The sequence below is a fragment of the Oryctolagus cuniculus genome, chromosome 11 (genome assembly GCF_964237555.1).
Source record: "Oryctolagus cuniculus chromosome 11, mOryCun1.1, whole genome shotgun sequence".
Lineage (NCBI taxonomy): Eukaryota > Metazoa > Chordata > Mammalia > Lagomorpha > Leporidae > Oryctolagus > Oryctolagus cuniculus.
In genome coordinates, this window is record NC_091442.1 from 39293241 (window position 1) to 39310202 (window position 16962).

At 35.5% G+C, this 16962-nt stretch overlaps 2 protein-coding genes across 9 annotated transcripts in view; one reads left to right on the forward strand and one right to left on the reverse strand.

The window, feature by feature from the left end:
- The window catches only part of MACROD2 (mono-ADP ribosylhydrolase 2), a 2173823-nt gene that overhangs the window by 346066 nt on the left and 1810795 nt on the right, over nt 1–16962 (forward strand). The gene's annotated exons all lie outside the window — the stretch shown is intronic.
- Nucleotides 1972–15699, reverse strand: FLRT3 (fibronectin leucine rich transmembrane protein 3). Of its 4 annotated transcripts, none has more exons than XM_070052106.1 (4): nt 15430–15667; nt 13468–13600; nt 7111–7310; nt 1972–5566 (listed from the first exon to the last, which is right to left on the reverse strand). In XM_070052106.1, exon 4 carries the CDS (start codon nt 5512–5514, stop codon nt 3565–3567), a length of 1950 nt encoding a protein of 649 aa, XP_069908207.1. In that variant the 5' UTR covers nt 5515–5566; nt 7111–7310; nt 13468–13600; nt 15430–15667; the 3' UTR covers nt 1972–3564. The 4 variants fall into 4 exon arrangements, with proteins under 4 accessions (XP_069908207.1, XP_008254585.2, XP_008254584.2 ...); XM_008256363.4 differs by having other exon boundaries at nt 6556–7310; XM_008256362.4 differs by lacking the exon at nt 13468–13600 and having other exon boundaries at nt 6556–7310; nt 15430–15699.

Consider the following 16962-nt stretch of genomic DNA (forward strand, 5'->3'; position numbering starts at 1 on the left):
ACAAAAAAGTACAGTAGTTGTAATTCTAAGACTGCTAAATTAAGGTTTGCTAATCATGCTAAGTAGCAGAAAGGAATTAAAATTTTAAATACCACTAGTGCTTTCAGCAGCAGATGAACCCATATTAAAGAAACTTCTGTGGTGGATTGGTTCCTTTAACACCCACACTTCAGGTGCTTTGGAGCCTGTGAGTCTCTTTGGATTCCTGATGAGAACTGTCATGTTGGCGAGTAACTATAAACTGTGCTTCAGTCAGAAACTGTAGTTAGTAAAGCAGGTTTTTTACTAGTTCCTTTGGCACAGGGGAATGCTTTTAATAAATCAGTTTCACTGAAAGATACAGCACAATGTTTTTAATAGGGAACGAGAGTGCAAGTGCAAGGACTTAATATGGTTACAGGTGGCTGCATCTAAACACAATTTTTGATTTTTGTCAAACATTCCGCAAGGGAGTGGTTTTTTTTTCCCCTCTATATTTTTTTCTTGCTTTCCCCGTTGCATTTCTGTTGAATCTCTAAGCAGTATATGTAGTTGTAAGTTTTTCTCCATAATTTTCAGTTAGTAACTGATTTGAAATAAACATTTAATTTGGGACATGTTTACATTAAATGTAAACACTTAATTTGGAAATGATTGTATAATTTATTTTGTGCTATTTGAGATAAAGACTTGTGTCTTCATATTCTGGGGTACTGGCTGGCTGTGCCACAACGCCAGCCCCCCTTCTTGTGATGCTAGATCACTATAATGCTGCTACCTCTTTACAACTGGCAGCATGGGGCAACAGTTTGGCTTTTTATAAGCAACAAATTCATAGGGTGTTTATGGGATCAGTCAGCTTGCTCCATGACTTTTTTGCAGGACTGTTGTCTAATTTACTCAGAACCTAGAAAAACAAAGTTGAATTTCCTTCAAAAAACACTCCTCCTAGTAATTGTTAATAACATTTGCTTGTGTTTAGTTGCTCCTAGAAAACAACCATCCTTCATAACAAGAAGAAATTGCTCAGGTATATTTTAAAGATGGCAAATGAATTGTGGAAAGGATCATGGTTGGAAATTTATCTTTGTCAGTCAGCAGCGTAGAAGTGGCACGCCTTTGGGAAGGATAGTGACTGTTTCTCAACCATAGCAGTAATAATATATATTTTGTATAACATTGTATAGTTTAGATACACATCATATTATTTAATCTTCATAGTAACTCTGTGAGGTGAGTGGCATTCATAACCCTGTTCTACAACTATGGAAACTGGTCGAGAAATGATAAACAATTTGTTTTTAAGTGTGTACCTGTATAAGTGAACTTTTCATTACCTGCACTAAAATACCTAAGAGCAACTTAGGAGGGGAGATTCATTTCAGCTTAGAGTTAGAGGTCCACATTCCAAGATCCGTTAGTCTGGTGTCTGGTGGAGGCTGGCAGTGGTGGAACACTTGGGGAGGAGGAATGATCCTGAAGCAGAGACAGACACAGGAGTAACACTCTTCATCTACCCTCTATATGATCTCTCTTTAGAATGCCAGTTATAATTTGATCATGGGACTCTTCCCTGGCAACCTAATCAACTCAAACCACTTCCCAAACACCACCCCTTCAGACACCACAACTGGATCAAGTCTCTACTTTAATCCATCAATCATTAATTCCACTAACCATTAACATAAGACTTTGGGGTTTAAACAGCTACATGAGTTTGGGGAGCTAAATCCTGTTCAATTTATAACAGTACCTTTATGTGGTAGATCTTAGGTTTCAAAAGCTTGATACCAGCTCACTCTACCCAAAAAAAGAATTTTCTAAGATTACCATAAAAAGTAACATTCAGGTTAATGGCAGCAGTGCACATAAGAGAGAAAGGCCCTGAAACCGTTGCTGTGGTTTTCCATCTAAAGAATGAACAAGTAAAATGCGAGGAAATGAATTTTATACTTTAATCACTGAATTATTTGAAGTAAAATGATACACAACTTCAAGATATTGCTTTTTCTTTTATTTGTAACTAGCTTTTATTTTATGCCTAGAAAAATACATGGGGTGTTTAGGACTAATGTGCTGGGCAGTTTGCTACTTTACTGATAGTAACACAAGCCCGAAAAAGCAAGCACAATTATTCTGTACTGTTTTTTTAAGTTTTATTCAGCAATAAGACCATAATTTTTCATATTTAAGAGTATGAAAAATTGTCGAGTTTTAAAAGCTGAATACATGTAGCGTTGGATCAAGGCACATACAAGACTGGCCAAAGGGCGTACAATGCACTTTGGTTCTTTGTTGAAAAAAAAAATCATGGCAACAAAAAGGTGATATGGTTTTTTAACCAAGTAATAGCTCACAAATTCAGTAGGAAGCTAGAAAGAAATGTTACATTACAAGTTCATCATGTAATATCTGGAAAATTGTGACAGTAATGGGCAGTATTCTTGATCATTGTGAAAGTAAATTGAACATTTATGTACAGTGTTAAACCATTTCACATAAACCAGATCTAAATTTGTTTTCTAGTATTTTTCTTTCAAATTCTCACTTATTTAAAATACTACTTTCCTGGATTGTTGAGGGGACTCAGTTACACTGCTACCTTTATATTATGCATAAGATTTCACTTTGACTTCCCTTATAATAAAAATGTAATGAACACTAGCAATTTCGTTTGTAGAATTCACTTTTCAGAAACCAGAATGGTGCAGACAAAACCAAAATGAACTCCAATATTTGTATTCATTACACCATACAAGTCTACATTTTCATGTTTTCCAAAGTACCCATTTCCCCCCACCCTCTTACTTGGAAGCAAACTTATTGTTTTTGTGAAGTCCTCCATTCTCAAAGCTTTGTTGTCAATCACTTTAACAACAGACTTCACACTCCTTTTATGCCTGCTGATTATTCAGTTCCAAAGATATGCTTAACTTTCCTAAGGATATCTAATTTGCCTGGAGCAAAAATTGAGATATGCAGCAAGTTTGATATTGCCCATTACTTCACACATTTTGATTTATTCAATATCACTGGGATTATACAAATTTCATAATTGGAACATTATTTCATAGCTATTTTTTGAGATTTAATTTTTCTCATTCAGCCATCCAGCCAGGTTTTTATTTTTTGTTTTTTTTTTTTGTTGTTTTTTACATTTTATTAATACCAAAGTGAAAAATGGCCTGTGCTTATACTACAAGGATCTCATGTGAACGCAGTCCTGATTGTTCAACACAGCAAGAAATTCACTTTCACAGTCAACAAGTCATCTTACTCAGTAGAACACAAAGTAAATGGTTTATAACTTCAATATTTGCAAGGAAAATACAGTACAAATTACTAAAAAATACTAAAATATAGAATTGTCTTCAGGTATCTCCACTACATCAATCGCAGTAGTAACCTGAAATTTGAAACTTTTAATAAAAAGTTCTTAAATATAAATTATATGGCAAATGTACAGTACATTGCTTTTTTCAGTCTTTTTTTTTTCCAGTGTTTTGCAGTAGAACAGGGTTCCTACCATCACCTCCCTTAGGTTTTAAAAAACCTGAAAGGCAGTCTGCTATGAATCCTTCAGCATCATGAGTGTGAGTGATCTGAGTCTGGGATACCACTGTCTCTGTAGCTTCGGTTACTACTGCTTTCACTGTGATTGTTTTTGTACAGATTCATTCCATTAGGAGGAAATATGGTGTGTATTACAAACTCCTCCTTTGAGATGGGTTCATTGCTTATTGGTAGCATCTGAAAAGAAGTCTCCCTGATTTCCAGGATAGAGTTGTCCTTCTTAGTGCCAGCTTCTGCATAGTCGTCCTTTCTTCTCCTCCCCTTGCTGTATGTACAGTTCCTTGAGAACAGTGATCCATTCCTATGAACATACCAACACACTAAAGCAAGAAGGGCAATGGTCACTAGGGCCACAGCCCCTCCAATGATGGCAGCCAAAGGTAAATTGGGGTTTTTGTAAGGTTCTTTCTCTTGCTCTCGATTGAGGGTGGTTGTAGGGTTGTACATTCGAAGGGGTGCTGTTTCTGTCTCAATACAAACAGGAGTTTCATCAAATAGGTAGAGGTTACTGGTTTCCATGGGAACCATGCATACTCTATAGGGTGAATCAGGTTCCAGGGCTGTGACCAAGTATTCACTGCGTTCCCCTGTTACGATGGTTTCAGTTATAGATCCAAATGCTGGGCTATGGCCCAGTTTAAGCCAGCTGAGTCTTAAAGCAGTCATAGGTAGAGCAAGTTTCCAAGAGATATGAATTGTGTCAGAGGTGACAGACTTCACAGTAATTGTAATTGTTTTTCTTGAGGGACTCCCAGTGGTTCGCTGATCCTTGGTAAGCTTGGGATTCTTAACATCCGGTTGTTTGGTCACTGGAGCTGGCCATTGTCCTTGAGCAGGATACACTGTATTGGGTATCGCAGTGGTTACCTGAATGGTACTTACAATCCCACTGTCCTTACAGTCAAACAGGTCTGCATTGAGATCCTTGATAGCCATCCCACGGACTTTCTCTGGGGCTTGGCACATGAGCCCACGCACATTGACCTTCACAGGTAGTGACTGTAACCAGTCACGTACCCATTTCATCTTGCACCCACAATACCAGGGATTGTTGCGAAGAATCAGTTGAGTTATATTGTCCAAGTCATCAAAGATACCCTGAGGTAAATTACTTAGGTTATTATTTGACATATCAAGTCGATAGAGCTGCCTTAGATAGGAAAATGCATTTGGGGGCACCCGATTGATGTGGTTATCTTGAAGGTAAAGCTTCCTCAGGTTTGTGCCTGGAAGGTTAACTGGTGCAGCAGTCAGGGAATTCCGTACCAGCGATAGTTCAGTTAAGTTAACAAGGTTGAAGAAAACTTTGTCACCTAGTCCATGGTTGTTCAGCAAGTTTCCATCTAAAACCAGGCGTTTTAAGCTAGTGAGACCTTGAAGAGACGGTGATGATATAGTGGATATGCGATTATCATCCAAGCGTAATTCTTCAATAGTCCGGGGCAAGCCCCAGGGAATTGTGCTGAGATGATTACGAGACAGGAAAAGCAGACGGAGATAGTTGCTGTCTCGGAATGCTCCTTCTTCAATGCTAACAGCAGAGACGGAGTTATCATCTAAATGTAATTCCTCCAGATATGGAATTTTTGAAAGTGAATCATAAGTGATAGTCCTTATGTTATTTTCTTGCAAATGTAACTCTTTTACATACTTTGGGAGGTTGGTAGGAAATTCATCTAAACTATTGTGGTATAGGTATATTCTTTCTACTTTCAGCAAGTTTTTCAAATCTGAAGGAATCCCAGCATTGTTTATTTGGTTGTTCTGAAGGTAGAGAGTTGTAGCATCCTCTGGTATTCCTGTTGGAATGGATGTCAGAAAACGATCATTACAGTAAATGAAACCTGCGTCACATCGACACACAGATGGACAGGATTTGGCCATAACTGATAGAGGTGCCACTTGAAGGAATAGCCCAATTTTAGTCCCAATGAGGAAGATGCTCCAGGCTGGGCTGATCATGGTCAGCAGTGTTAAGGTCTTTACACAAGGTAGCTTCAGTCAATTCAGAGCCCTGGATGGATGGAGTAAAAAGAAAAACAAGAAATATTCAGGCCTAGCATACTGTAAGTCATTAAAAAGGTATGGAAACTAAAACATTTATTATCATTTTCAGTACTTTAATTTTTTGATGGGGACGAACTTTGGCTTACTGCTAGCTAGCCAACAATGAGCACAATCATAAAATCTCTTTATTTTAAATGTTTCTAGTACAGAAATTTTTAAAATCCATGCCCTATATAAATTAGATTTTGAAATGTTAAAATATTTTACTGTATAATCTAAAGCATTTTATATATACTTGATATTGATCTTATAATTAGTCATTGTCCAAAGTAGCTTATAACTTTTCATAATATTCATAGTAATTGACGCATATGAATATGATTTGTTATATTTAAATATAATTTTACTTTTCTTAAAAACAAATTCTTTTGTTTACTTTTGTTTTAGGTAAGGAACTATGCAGATATAGAAATGTGTGGTTAAAATGTCTCTACTGTTACTATTCAGGAACAGTTGCATATATCTTGATAATAATCTCAGTAAAACCAATCATTTTCTGGAAGAAGTATCGCTAGCTGTTTTATTTTATTATTAATACCATACATTGTTTAGAAGGTACTTATAGCAATAAAATAAGAAGTTTTTCCTTTACCTTAGGGAAAGAAGCACATAGCTAACACATCCAGCTAATCTAAATAGAACATTTCATTTCCAGTTAAACTTTCTTCTGCTCCCGTTGTGTCAATGTTTCATACTACATGATTTAATAACATCATTCATATTTTTCATTATTTTCTATTTCATAATATATTTTCACAGTGCATGTATCTTTTTCTTCAATTTCTAACCTAGAACCTGATTCAACTTTCCCCATGGCTGGAGAATTATTGATTTATACTGATGTACTGTGTAATATAATCTCTTCTGCAGCTTTAGGTATTAGTTAGCCTTTAGGCTTTTAGGCAAGAAAGTAAAATACTTTAATATTTTTCCTACCTTATTGAAGGATGTGAGTAAATTTTGCGTGGGTGAAAGTCCAATGCACATATATTATTTTCCTGCTGAGGGGCTGGGACTTACAAACTCTTGTTTAGTCCTTGGAAATGTTCTTCACTGTTTATTCAAGTAATCCTATGCCGCACACACCTCCAGATCAGGCTTGCTGTTGTCAATGTACATTCCAGCTGCGGTTCAGCATGGTGGGCAAGCTCATTAAAGTGGGGGCCAGAAACAATTCAGCTTCCTGTTACCATGTAGAACACATGGCTTCCTATGTTGTTTTGTTTTTCCTTTCTGATAGTTTCTGTGTGAAGGTTCCTTTTGTGTAGCTTAATTCCCTTAGTGGAAATTGCCCTCTTTGAAATTCTTATTGGCTCTTCTGTGCAATGTGGTCAGAGATAGTAACTTCAGATCCTCATGAAGAAAGCCATTCATGATCCTAAGGCCTATGTAGTAATAGTTTTTTCAGTCAGCTACCCCCTACCTTTATTCCCATCCAGGATTATCCAAGTATAAACTTTGTACAGTAGCTACATCCTGAGGTATGATTACCTGCTGTGAAATAGCTATTTCCAGCTTTTGCTTCTTGCTGCTTTCAGAGAGTTTCTGGTGCAGTCACGTTACACAAGAGCAAGTATTCTCTTTTGAGAGGCAATGGAAACAATTCAAATATTCTTCATGGAAAGAGAAGGAAGCATATTAAATTTCTCTTATTTTTCTCTTCCTTAAAATATACTGGGACTGAGCATCTCCTGTGAAAGTAAAAGGTTTTAATGAGCTATTAATAATGAACTTTAACATACTAGAGAAATTTCCTAGAGATTTAACTTCAATTCTTTCTTTAAGCAGCTAATCTTACATCGTAGTTGGTAAAAAGGGAAAGGCTGACCTCTTGGTTTTTATGCTTCAAGTTTTTTAATATAAAGTAGGAACTGAAGTTGAGATTATCATCAAACAGGTATTTTCTACTATGAACTGATTCTTGCTGTCATACTGATATAAACATAGAGACAAAGCCTCCTTGAAAAGGCAGTATGCCCTTTATTTCAAAATCAGGTAAATCTTTAAAAGCTAACTTTTAAATTTAGGCATAAAATGAAAAAAAAGTTTTAAAAGAGTATGTCAAAAACATGAGCAAATATACAACAAGGATTTTTGCTATAAATGTCATGGTAACTTTTTAGACATTTCTGATCATGTAACAACACTTACAATTTAGGAAGGTGAAAGGATCTTGCTTTATTAGCCTTTCTTACTTGTTCAGTGCCCTAATTCTTCCTGTGGGTCTCAGTTCTCCTGATTGTGAAATGTGGGCACCATCCTCTTTCTCTTTAGGGTTATGTCTGAGGACTACTTGGTGATCCTCAGGTGTTCTTGCCCCAAAGGTGGCTTAAGAGTTGAAATTATAATTGGTTTTTAAGTGGAATACTATTATAATTTTCTTTTAGTGATGTGAATAAACTTGAAAGATCTGTTTTTGGAGTGGAGAGAACTTTATTTCAATCTATCATCTTTTAAATGCTCATTAAGAAAGCATATCAAAACTTCACTCGGCATTTATTTCTCTCTGGGTAAAAACATGAGCATGCCAATTTCCAATAAGTGTATTTTTTATTTCTACAAGAAGACTTTAGTTTGACTAAAGAGGCCAGTGATTTTAATGCTGTATGTCTGCTTTGTCCATTATCCAATGTTCGTGAAAGTTCTTTAGGGGCTAAGGAAGGTAAGTAATATTAGGGTGGCTTATGCATATGCTCTCTGTACCTGTAGGGAACATTTGAGTATCATGGAAATATTTGACCCTGAAATTAAGGACTAAAGTAGAAGCAATTTGCTTCTCCTCTAGTTATTACCTAGCATCCAACAAGGATAGCATCTGTTCCAGAATTCAAACACACCACTGAAACAGGCCAAAATTTGTGTTTCTGGTTTTCTAAATATTTTGTTTCTGTTATGTTGCTACCAGATACCAATGCTGCCATGAACTGTATTAACAGAAAATTTTTAAAAAATTACAAAGACATGTAATTACTATTTAGGCAACTTGAAACAAAAATAACAGTTAGCAGATGGATAAAACAGCCTATGAGGACTTTTGCACAGTACCCACAGAGGAAAATTTAAGTGATTTATTGTTTAATGTGAAGTTTTACTGTGATGCCTTTAGGGTTTTTGCTCATTATTGTTAAATTTCAATAGTGTATTTTCTTGAAAACTGTTGTTTTCTCAGTGTGTGAAAATGGAAAACCAAGCTATTGAAAACATAATTACAAAGTTAACTTTTTAAAAATCTGTTGTAAATGTTTTCATAGCTTGAACATTATCCAACATAGAAAACAATGTGATTAATATGTTAAGAAAATAATTATTTTTGTTGAATTGCATTAGAACTAATTAAAACTATTATAAAAATAAAGAAGTGAGAACTTAGTGACAGTGTTACCAATAGTCAGGCATTTCTCATATCCTAGGAATACCCATGAGGCAAGGCACATACCAAAATGGAGTTGATCAATCTAATGAATGAGGATTTAAGAACTGTTGATTGTTGCCTGAGTCAGGTCAGATCCCAGTGTGTCTAAGCTGAGGGTTGGATTGATAACCAGAGATAAAATAAATGTCTTTTATCTTGTATCTTGTATCTGAGCTACATATATTTTACTCAATCAGGCATTAAGAATATGTATTGATTTTCACATTTTTAACCTAGAGAAGAAAAAAATCTCCATTGATGTGAAAAAAAAAAAGATTAATTTGTTTATTTTACCTGCTTTACGCTTGTGAAACTGCTTCCTCTGCTGTTTGATATGCAAACTTAAGTTTGTCACTCATACAATAGGGGTAATAATGTGGGATTAACAGAAAGCTTGAAATCTCATTAAGGTCTTGGAAAATGCAATTCTCTTCTCCTCAAATTGCATTAAAACAAAAGGCAAAAACATAAAAGGAGTTTCTTAGGAGAGAAGGATACTCTTTCAGAAATAAAGATGCTACTCAATGCTCCCCCACATCCCCTACTCCCTGTACCTAAGCTCAAAACAGTTCAATTCATGTTTGTGTTTTATAGTTCTCCTTCCCCTTTATTTATTAAATCCTAATGTCGAACGGTTTTTTTGGCTTTGGTTTTTAGCATATTAAAGGCTGTAAAGATGTCTCCATCAAAACTGAGAGAGCAGGCCTGGCCCCAGACTTCTCTGATTCTGATCTTGATCTACATATTCACACACATAGACACTGTGGTTGAATGTGCTTGAGATGGAAAGAGAAATGACCCCCACTGGCATAGACACTGTGGCCAGGTTTCCACAACAGGGACTTCAGAACCTTTCTGTCAGCATAGGCTTGAAAGAGGCCATTACTTGTGAACAAAAAGCAATCGATCTTTTAGAAAAAAATATTGTTAATGGGGCAACTTGGAGGGGAGGGAACCATAAATGAAGACTTGGTTACTTAATGGAATGTCTTGAAATTATTTTTAACAGAATCATTACATTTATGTAACACTTAACACTCACAAAAATAAGAAAAAAAACCATCCACCAAACTATGAATTAGATTTTTATAAGGATCCTTTTATTCAGTTTCTGTATATAAATAAAAAATTTGGGAGACTTTTTTTTTGCATTTATAGTGTAATCATATAACCTGAAAAGCCTCTGGTTTATTTCCATGATGAACCTAAGAAAACGCCTAAACAGAAAAGGATGCTCTCATTTTGAGATATTTTTGAAAGGCTACTATCACTTAAGAATTTGTATCTAAATAGAAAGCTGGTATTTAAATAAAATGAAGAACTTGAGGCAATCTACATATTCATGCGATTGCTTCTCTACTACTACAACATTTTTGAGGTGATGATGTTGTGAGTTGAAAAAGTATTTCTCCTCTTTTGGGAATATCACTTGAATTCAGCTAAAGCTCTGTGGTGGTAGAGTGCCACCTTCCTGAGTCTTTTCTTTCCTGCCATTGATTTAAATTGATTTTGATTTGACTTGTTTGATCATTACTCATTTTTTAAAAGAAAATCTTAAATATAAGGTCATTTTGAGTTTCTTCTTAATGATTTGCCTCACAGAATGATTATTTAAGGCTGCAAACGTAAAAAAATGCAAAACTTAAAAGTCTGAAAACAGAATGGAATGTAGAATTTTTAATCCAAGTTAGCTGCATTATTGATTAAAGCTTTGTGGTTGAAGAAAAAAAAGTATGAATATCTGTGAATATTTCAAGGTAAATTGGAAGTTATACAATAATAATTTACAATATTAGAAAGGCAATTTCTTTATGAAGGCTTAAATTGCTACTAAAAAACTCAGCAAGATGAACAACCTGTGAATGAATGCTAAGTCTTTGTAACAACAAGCGGTATTTCAAATAAACTACATGTATGGTTAAACTGAAAAACTGGAGTACATCAGGTTAGTTGATAGTGACAGCAAAATGCTTTCTAAGCAGCCTGTCTGGTTGTTAAATTTTCCACGATCATCAGATTTCAGGAAAGTTCCAATTCTTTTGTTTAATGCCAGGCGAGCAGAAGGACCTCTAACTCTCCTCTCGAGAGTCGTGAAGTCTGAAGGGTTTGCTGAGAGGCAGAGAAGCGAGTGTGCCTTTTCATATGTGGTTTTATCCAGACCATTTTCCAGCCTGGAAGCTTTTGTTTCATTTATGGAAAATCGGGGATAAAAGTTTCAATGTAAAGGATTATTTTTACTCTTTTTATGTTGCTGGTTCTTTCTCCCAGTAGATTTTTGATAAATGAATGTAATTATGCTTCATTTATTTTGGCTTGTAAAGTTAAACTGAGCATCCTTAAAACAAAAATACAAACTGGAATGTTATCTTTCCTCATAGGGAATGCAGCTTCCTTTTATAATATTATAGCCAGGCTAAATGAATTATAGTGAAGCAAGACTTGTTAGAATGAGTAAGATATTAATTTGGAGGGTGGTGAAGGTGAGTGGTAGAGAGTTTGGTGCAGGAGCCATGCTTAAGTTCATGCTGACTTTTGAGCAATTGTAATTAAAAGTATGCTTACTTAATGTCAAACATTTTGTCATTGCAAATTAGAAATTTCTGTTTCAAAGTGTGAATACAATTTGTTTGATGTACTTTAAATTTCCAATATTTAAATCTCCACACACTAATTCAACAACTATTTGAGCCTACTGTGTGGTAATTACTTGAGCTCCTTGGTGAGAACATCTAAAATCATAAAACACATTTTTTTTTTTTTAATGTCTGAGTAGGGCATTACTGATTTAAAGCAGAAAAAGAGGAAGAAAATCAGCAATAGAAAAACTGATCAATCTACAGTTCAGTGGCACACTTTGAAAGTGGTGTCTAACCAAAAGTGGTCTGTGGGTTTTCTCTTCAAAGTTGCCAGGGTAACTTGTGCACATGTAAAGTGAAAGAATAAAGAACAAAAGCTGTCATTGTCTCATCAAGTGAGAGCAATTTCTCCCTCCTCTCATTTAAACATACTCATACCTGGAGAGAGCTTTTATACATTTCTGACATTTGATTTTGGAGTAGGAAAGAGATCATGCATATGCAGGGTGGAAAAAGAAACTTTATTACTTAAATTATATTTGATTTATTTTTATTTAAAATCTGTTTTCTCTGGAAAAATCAAAGTCCTGAAATCTGCTCCCTTATACAATGTAAACATGGCTTTCAAAACTATTTTTTAGTGGGAAGTTTAACCAGATTTAGTGATGTTCATCTGCATTTTATTTTGAAACCGGAAAATGTTTGCTGAAATGCATATACCTATTTGATTGGTAAGGGAAGAATACTGTTTCTGAAGACGTTTACAAACCATGTCTTTGTTGGAAATTGGTTTGTCGGCTTTTAGTAAATTTTTAAAATGCTGGAATATTAGAAGGAGCTGAGAAATATTCCTTTTTATGCTCTGAAGAGAAATTGCAGTTTTGAGGATTAATATTGTTGAGAGATTTACTGTAGAGTTTTTGCCCGCTGGGGGGTGGTACACTCTACCAGAACACTGCTTTCAGAAGCCGCAAGTCAGATGTTGGCTGCTGCTGGCCAGTTTTTCTCTGCTTTAATTACAACAAAGCCTCCCGTTGAGAAGAACAGTGAAGGCCTCTGGGGCAAAAGGTGGGGGGTGAAGGAAAAGGGGAGTGAGGGACCAAGGAGAGGAGAAATTACAGCTTTTGAAAAATCCACTGAATCCTATTTCCCTGTTGACTTCATTTATGGTGGTCTTCACTTCATTTTAAATAATTATTTATTATGCTTTTTAAATAAACTGGTCTGAATAAGAGAACATATAAGTCAACTCGGGATTTTTAAGTTAGCTCTGCATCTTGCCATTAATCACATTGTTTGTTATTGTAGCCCACCCACCATAGGAAAGGGAGGAAAAGTTGAGAATTGACCAAAATAGCAACTCTAAACCAAATATTTTTTAAAATAAACAGAATTAATATTAGTATGAACATTTGCATATCCAAATGAAAGAAAGAAGAAATGTATATAATATTGACACAAGGCAAAATCCCTGCTATTGAATTTTGTAGGGCTTAAAATTTTCAAAATTATCCAGGAAAAGGAGAAAGCCATAGAATGTGTGGCCAAGAAAAGCATGGAAAAAAATCTCTCTTGCGTATTTAAAGCTGATAATTGTATTTTTTATCTGAAGAGACTGAGTGTTCATTAGGGTCTTGTGTCCCTAGGCAGGAGATGCTGAGCATAATTGGAGTTTCTATTTGATTGGGCAACATAGTCTAGAGAAGAAACTGGGGTAAAGATAATTAATAGCTTGCTAACAAAGTCTGACAGCCACAAGATTTCAACCAAATTTATTTCACGCCGCTTCATTTAGCTCTGAAAAAGTTTTGATAGAATTGGAAGCTCCTTAATTAACACTTGAAAGCAAAAGAAACATACCTTATATTTTGCTGCCACATTTAGTTACGATAAATTTTCCGTTTTTCTTCTTTCTGTAAAAACTTTATATGTTGCCCAATTATGTATTTCACAAACATTATGTTTAGGAAGTGTTTAACAGGGCATTTTGAACCTAGGCATAATTGGTTTTAGAAGAAGGGAGAGCAGAGAATTGAAAAGCCAATTAATAACTGATAGATAGTAATACTGGAGCACAATATTAATGAATCAATTATGTTTATTCATTCACTAATATCTTTGCTGATCCTTGGATTTGCTATGTTCTGAGAGTGCTGTATTTTAAAAAAATTAAACTGTAATTTTCTTAGTTAAATTTATACAATCATGTTTTTGTAACCCTGTTTTTATTTCAGGTTTATAAATAGATTTATATACACACATATATATACATATATGTGTTCATATACATATATTTTTAAATAAGTGGCATACTTAATTGGTCCTCTCATGATTGAAACCTGGCATATTATGATTAATATTTGTGGTGTTAGTAATCTTAATGTTATTGTGGTACTACTTTTAAAGAGTTCATTCTTTTTTTACTTATTTCTAAAGAGATTTAAGTATTAATCCTCTGTGACTTTGGATCAGACATAAATGATTCTACCTGAAAACAGACAAATCTATTTTCTATGTTTATGCTGGTTAGGATATTCTGATGCAGTTAGAGAGAAATGAAAGCTGTTGATACAACTGAAGCACTTCTCTTAATATCTTTATTCATGTTGTTTTGGGCTAATAAAGAAACATGCATATGTATTTTAAAGCAGACAGATTTATTAAGAATATTTAAAATAGCTATTAAAACCTTTAGAGAATTTGGTTCCATAATAGAAAAATATCAACGTTCTTCTTCTTTTCTTTTAAAGTCTAAGTAAGTAAATTAATATAAACCAACCCCCACTCAACATGTCGAGAAAATAGGGGCCTGTTGCATCTTTACCTCTATGCAACCATCTTGTTTCAGACCTAATTCATGAAAAAAATTTTGAGATTATGCATTTAACTACTTTTTGAAAGCTTTGTGTAAAAAAATGCATTTCTTCTAAAATAAAATTTTCCTGTTCTAAGTTGCTAGTGAATGGCTACTCTGCATATTCCCACTAGCTGAGGGCCCAACTCATTTATTTATTTATTTTTCTCTCCCGCCCCGAACTCACTGCATATATCAGGGATAGCTTCTAGGGTGAGCTTTGTTAGTTTATCTGAGTAGACTTAGCCATTTACTATGCTAGTCACATACTATACTTGCCCAAGCAATGGATTTGAAATTCTTCTGGAGAGAGAATATGGTTTGGAATAGTCTCTCTCTCTTCTGAGTTGAATTTACTAGTTAAGATTTGCAAGCCTGAAATGCTTGATGCAGCTCAGGTTGGATGGCAGTGCAAGCTTTAAAATCTAGGTGTAGCTGTTAATCCTTTACAGAGGCACATAAGTCTCCAGGAGTAGCTCCGGTGGCTGTGAGCAAGATGTATGCTTTTCATGTACTGCGTACTCATGGGCTGAGGGATTATTGATTTTCTCTCACAGTTGTAAAAACAGCAATTGGTGATCATACCACACATACAGTACACACCAAGTTAACAAGATCTTTCGTTTTCCTATCTGAAAAATCTGCCTTGTATTCTTTAATATTTAACATTTAACTTTCCTACTTGCTGTTTTCCATAAGGCTATTTTCAAACAGCAATTACTCGAGACAGAAAACAACTATTTATTCCTCTGTTAATTCAAAGAAGGTTTTAAGAAACTTCTTGCATTTGGTTTTATAGTCAAATTTTTCCTTGCTGGCTTACATGAACACGTATCGCTCCTGCTAGTGACAGAGCAAACGTTCCTATTCGGATTCCTCACGGCACCACCGCATTTCTTTCCAGAGAGTAAAAACCACGCAAACTTTCTGGGACAATAATAAAGAAAAAAAGCATGAAAAACACTTACCAGGAAGACGAGAAAAGGCAGTCGTATATACACTGCCGCTATAGCTGTAATTCCATTGACTGTGAATTGGAGTAACAACCCTCCCCCTTCCCCCAAGCGCTGCGTCCAGTCCACACAAAGCCAGCGGCAGCTGCAGGCTGAGCTTGCCCTGCTTCACATCACTCCTACACTGAGGAGTGCGCGAGGGAGAGCATTCCAGTTTACTGCACACAGCCCACCTCCAAGTCTGAAGTTTAAAGCTTCACCTCGCAGTGGTTGAAGAAGGGGGTGATGTCATAGATGGGCAGGACTTAGCCAAGCTCTTGTTCAGTGAGGTAACTGGATAATCAGACAGATGAGCTTTGCAAACGCTAGAGGGGGTGAGAGAAGCCGGAATGAGGCGCTCAGCCTGCCAAAGCTGGGATGCCATTTGGTTTGTGGGCAGCCCTTTGGAATCTCAACATTTTCTAAAGTTTACTACAACAAGGTAGTGGTAGCATAATTAGAAAAAATGCAAGCGTGTTAAAAGGATGCTTATTAGATTACAGTAGAAAAATATTTCTTTTTATTTTTAAGCCATCTGTATCGAAAAGAAGTTAACTAATATCTTATTCTTTTTATTATTGAGTAGTTACAATCATGTGATAATCGTGGAAGATGAAGGCCAGTAACCCCAACCATGAATATTTATTTGGCAGAGAGCAATTTCAAATAAATAAGCAAATCATTTAAGGCAAGAAGAACAGGAATGCCAACAGATAACTTTTAGAGGTAAAGAATTAAGTTATTGTTCTATGTCTGTTTTAGAAAGTGAAATTATGTTTCCCAGCAGCCAGTGTTGTGGTGCCGAGGGTTCGGCCCCAGGTGGCCTCTCAAGTCAGAGCACTGGTTCTGAGTCCTGGCTGTTCCATTTCCAATCCAGTTCTCTCCTGATGTGCCTGGGAGACAGCCTATGATGGCTCAAGTGCTTGGGCCCTAGTCACCCATAAGGGAGACTCTGATGGAATTCTGGGCTCCTGACTTTGGCCTGCCCCCGACCTGGAAGTTGCAACAATTTTGGAGTGAACCAGTGTGTGGAAGATCTGTCTCTTTCTCTCTTTTCTCTGCCACTCTACCTTTTAAATATAAAAAAGAAAACTACATTAAGAAAGAACTTTCCCTTTACTTCTACTATATGTCCACTTCTTTATAACTTAGTAGATATATTATTCATACTAAAGGAACCCCAATAAATGGTTTTTTTTAATGAAAGAGTATTAAATAAAACATTGATAGAATATTTTCTTTCTAATAAGTTCTTGCAACTTGGAGCATGGGTTCACATATAAACATCTTAAGAAAAAAAATCTTTCAGAGGACTTTTGCCTAGATTCAATTGTTATTTTAATTTAGATAAATTAATAAACACCACACAATTGCAAGACATGGAGATTATAAATTTCTACAACTAGTTAACGGGATTGTAGACTTTTATTTTTGGTTTGATTTCCATAGAGTGGTTTCTGCGCTTGGGCAACAATTTCTTTGGGCCTGCAAGCTTTCCATTAAGTATAT

Bases quoted from the DNA above. Each gene is read 5' to 3' on its own strand.
- FLRT3 (XM_008256362.4), bottom strand. From the start codon at position 5,514: ATGATCAGCCCAGCCTGGAGCATCTTCCTCATTGGGACTAAAATTGGG.